The sequence below is a fragment of the Hibiscus syriacus genome, unplaced genomic scaffold, assembly GCF_006381635.1.
Source record: "Hibiscus syriacus cultivar Baekdansim isolate YM2019G1 unplaced genomic scaffold, ASM638163v2 tig00110339_pilon, whole genome shotgun sequence".
In the NCBI taxonomy this organism is placed as follows: domain Eukaryota; kingdom Viridiplantae; phylum Streptophyta; class Magnoliopsida; order Malvales; family Malvaceae; genus Hibiscus; species Hibiscus syriacus.
Genome location: NW_024062692.1, coordinates 2,145,962 through 2,150,622, shown reverse-complemented (window position 1 = coordinate 2,150,622; position 4,661 = coordinate 2,145,962). Strand labels below are relative to the sequence as shown.

The window sequence follows — 4,661 nt, the reverse complement described above, 5'->3', positions numbered from 1 at the left end:
ATTTCGGGTCGGGTCAGGTCGGATCGGGTTTCTAAGTCATATATTCGGATCGGTGAAACCTTAATTTCATCGGGTCAGGTCGGGTCACGGGTGGAGGACCCTTTCTTCTCGGGTTGGGTCGGATGACCCAAAAACCCAACCCGACCCATTGTCATCCCTAATTGCAGCCATATCAAAATCATCAATAAGTTGCAACGACACAAGAACATGAATGGTTCAAATGTCTGCAATGATCCCAAAAAAATGAGTAATAACAATAATAAAATGTCTTCACAATAGAACCCTCAGTTTCAATAAAAGCAAAATGAAGTTAACACATTTAATACACAAAAAAGGTTAATGAATTAAAGATCATGTTCAAGATGATGAGCAGCAAGCAATTTTCGTGTTGGCCTCCGGTGTTCCAACATCAATGGTTTTCCCTTCTTTAATACTTGAGGCCGCTGGCTCATCAGAAGAAAGCGACTTCTTACTAATTTTGCGGTATATTTCAGAGAGAATGGTATAGAAAGCCTTCTCAACATTTGTTGCTTCTAATGCAGATGTCTCGATAAACGAAAGGCCTTCTTTCTCGGCGTAGCTTTGACCATCTTCTGTTGCAACTGCTCGGAGATGCTTCAGATCAGTCTTGTTCCCAATCATCATGATTACAATGTTAGAATCCGCATGGTCCCTGAGCTCCTTCAGCCATCGGCTCACGTTTTCAAATGTCGTTGGCTTGGTAACATCATAGACCAGAAGAGCTCCAAGAGCACCTCTATAGTAAGCACTGGTTATTGCTCTGTACCGTTCCTGACCGGCGGTGTCCCATATTTGAGCTTTCACAGTCCTTCCCTCAACCTGATACAAGGCATATTGACAACATTTACCTGACAGCACATGCAAAAGAGGAGGCGGACAGAAAGACCGAAGACACATTCAAGGCTTTCTCAAAGAAACAGACATACCTATATGCTCTCTCTAAAAGGACCAACTCTTCTGACAAGAGAAACAAAAAGCCTAACATCTAAAGCTCTTAATATTAGATCAGTTCCACGAAGGTAGGCTATCAAGTAGACCGACCCAAATAAGATGTGAAGTAACTTGCATCTCAGCTTGGCTGTTAAAAGGTCGAGACTTCGGATTTAGAAGAATATTTCCAACCTTGTTTAATCATAACATCAATGCCAAAACATTTCCAACTTTTACCAGTGATTTTCATAAGAGAATTAAAAAGTTAATTGGTAAATAAATTTAGCTCAACATTTTCAGTACTCAAAGATACCCTTCAATCACAAACATCAGTTAATCAAGAAAACTGGATTAGCAAAGCAAAGAACCTGTTGCATTGCTAAGGCCTTTAATCATTATCCCCCAAATGATGATAATCGATGACTAAACTCGGCAGTTGCCAGTTGCCACCCAGTTCGAAGGGATTGCGTGTTTCTTTATTCTCCTATGCTATTTTTGGAAATATAAATCTGAAATTTTTTGTTTCACTATGCCAACATCCAACTAAATTAGTCAAGATTCAACATGATTATGTATTTCAAAAAACATAAGTTTTTTAATTCATAACTATATATCTATTTCTATAGAGAGGGTTGTTCAAACTATGTAAAACTTTTTAATTTTATACATTGTTAGAGTCATTGAAAAAAATTAAGAGATAATCTTAATAGTCTATTTTCACTCGTCCAACAATATTACGAAGCTAAAAGTGGATCCAACGTATGTATGTATATATATATATATATATATATATATATATATATATATATATATATATATATATACACTATGCCGAGCCCAGTTAGGCATTGTATCTATATTACTTTTAAATTCACATCTAGATAGTCGTCCATCAAATCCATCGCAATCAAAGATAATTTTTTACATTTTTGCTCGCTTCTCTCGCTGATTCAACACAATTCAATGGTATTAACAAATGAGCATCAAAATCAGGACAAACCTCATTCTTTTCAATTAAAATTATCGCTGATTGGCCCAATCAAAAACATCACTAGTTAGTACATTGAAGAACAGGAGAAACTCAATTTAAAAAGGCGAAGGAATCAGATCTACTGCATGTCTAGAAAGGGAAATAGTAGATCTAAATCCAAGCATCTAATATAACCAAAAATTACAGTTCATTATAGAAATACAAATAAATAAAGAAAAAAGGGCGAGATTTATTACTTGGAGAGTGCGGGTGGCAAATTCGACGCCGATTGTAGATTTAGATTCTAAGGAAAACTCGTTCCGAGTAAATCGAGAAAGCAAATTAGATTTTCCAACGCCAGAATCGCCAATTAATACAACCTTGAACAAGTAATCGTATTCGTCGTCCGGTCTCCTCGCCATAAGCGTTGAGGATAAAGATAGAAAATGAGAATAGCAGGGGAGTCCTCGTCTTTCCAAGGGACTGAGACACGGATCTGTTACAGAAAATTATACTAACAATTGACCCATTTTATAATTTGTCCATACAACTTTTACTTTTTTTCATAGGCTTAAATTATCTTTTTCGCTCTAAACTATATCGTTTGTGTCGAGTTATTTTTTAAAATTATTTTTTAAGATGTCAAACTGTTATCATTGTAAAAAATATATGTGTAAATTATATATTTAGTCACTCATCTATTTATTTATGTGGTTCTATTTAATTACCCAACCTTTTCTTAAATCATCACTAAATTTAAGTTTTTGTTATATTTTGATCAATCAATTTGATTCAATTTATTTTTTAAATTTTTAATGTATAAGAATTCATTTATATTATATTTTTTTACTCGACACATAAATTTAAAATAAGTAATATTATAAGATAAATAATAAACAACATATTAAATTATATGTAATTAAAATTCTATTAAATGAAATATTAATTATTTAATTAAAATATCATAAACGAGTTGCACAACGTATGAAGAAATACTAATCACTCTAATCTTATGCACCGAACTATTTTCTTGTCGATCTCACATACATCATCAACAACACTATAAAAAAACTACGAGTATAAAATATAAAAATTGATTTTTTTTAAATTATGAGATTTGATTTTTGAAATTAAAAATATATTAATTATATTTTTAAATTGTTAAATTGACATATTTTTTTAGTGTTTTTATGAAACCAAACGAAATCAAACTTATCGTTTTAAAGGTCTTATTAGGAAAACCTATAAAATCTCAAATCCCAAATTTTTCCTCTTATTTCTTTCTCGCCATTCCTTCTTCATATTTCCCTGACCCTCACCGTCACTTTCACTGTCTATATCACCATCGATCAACGTCTTTAAGATTTTTTAAAAAAAACTTTCTTCTTTGGAGGTGTTTTTAGTTTTACTAGTTTAGTTATTTTTTTTTCCAAAAATTTTCTCTTTTATTTTAATTGTTTGAAAACTTAGATCTTGCTATGGGAAAGCACTTGCAAATGTCCCAATTCCATTTTTAGGTGGATTTCTTTGGAATTTAGATGCATTTTTAATAGCTATTTTTCAGCTTAAATTTTGGTTTGGTTTCAATTTTTTGTTGTTGTCAATTTATTATTTATTATTTATATTATATATTATTTATGTTACATATAACTTAATATATTATTTATTATTCATTGCATAATATTACTTATTATTGAAAAATAAATTTATGTGTCGAATACAAAGATATAATATAAATGAATTCTTATACATTAAAAATTTTAAAAATAAATTGAATCAAATAGAGTGACCAAAACGTAACAAAAACTTTAGTGATGATTTTGAATAAGAAAAGAATTGGGTAACTCAAACAGAACTGCATAAATAGTTGAATGATTAAATATGTAATTTACCTGTGTGTTTTTTACGGAGTTAACAGTTTGGGACAAATGAGGGAACGATTTAAACTTTATGGAACAAAACGTCCTGAAAAATACTTTAAGGGGTAACTCGGTACAGACGGTATATTTAGGGGACAATGGTGTATTTAAGCCTTTTTCATAAATGAAATTATGGCTTCAAGATAAAATAAGTGCCCAAACAATATTGCTTTTCTCAAATAGGTCCTACAATATTTTGTGAATCATCTAAGTGCCTAACGTTACAAACGCTATCACTTTAGGTGCCCGAGCCGTAAAAATTGTTAATTTCCTCCGTTAAGTGACACATGTCACATTCTAGTAATTTTAAATTTTTTAAATTAAAAATATTATTATATTTATTAAAAAAAACCCTAATTTCTCTTAAATTACAAAAAAAATCAAATTTCATAATGTAGTCACTCATTTTCGCCCGGGGTTCTGTTTAATATATATATATATATATATAATTTTTTGAATATATATAATATATATTTTTTGAAAATATTTTGAAAACATATATATAATATATAGTTTTTGAAAACATATATATAATATATAGTTTTTGAAAACATATATATAATATATAGTTTTTGGAAACATTTTAAATATATATATATATATATAATATAGTTTTTGAAAACATTTTGAAAATATATATATACTATATAGTTTTGAAAATATTTTTCAAAAATATATATAGTAAAAAGTGTTAAAACGTTTTTGGAAAATATATATAATGTATATTTTAGAAAACATGTTGGAAAACTATATGTAATATTTGGGTTTTGAAAATGTTAGTTTTAAATATATTATAGTATACTTATTTTATTTTACTTTAT

At 29.7% G+C, this 4,661-nt stretch overlaps 1 protein-coding gene across 1 annotated transcript; it reads right to left on the bottom strand.

The window, feature by feature from the left end:
* Positions 1 to 203: 203 nt before the first annotated feature.
* Positions 204 to 2,415, bottom strand: LOC120120507 (ras-related protein RABA2a-like). The gene is made up of 2 exons (XM_039140144.1): positions 2,179 to 2,415; positions 204 to 840 (listed from the first exon to the last, which is right to left on the bottom strand). The coding sequence occupies exons 1-2, from the start codon at positions 2,341 to 2,343 to the stop codon at positions 358 to 360; spliced, it is 648 nt and encodes a 215-aa protein (XP_038996075.1). The 5' UTR covers positions 2,344 to 2,415; the 3' UTR covers positions 204 to 357.
* Positions 2,416 to 4,661: the final 2,246 nt, after the last annotated feature.

Coding starts and splice junctions, on each gene's coding strand:
- LOC120120507 (XM_039140144.1), bottom strand. CDS start 2,343: ATGGCGAGGAGACCGGACGACGAATACGATTACTTGTTCAAGGTTGTA. Junction 841..2,178: donor TTGCCACCCGCACTCTCCAA/GTAATAAATCTC, acceptor GCCTTGTATCAG/GTTGAGGGAAGGACTGTGAA.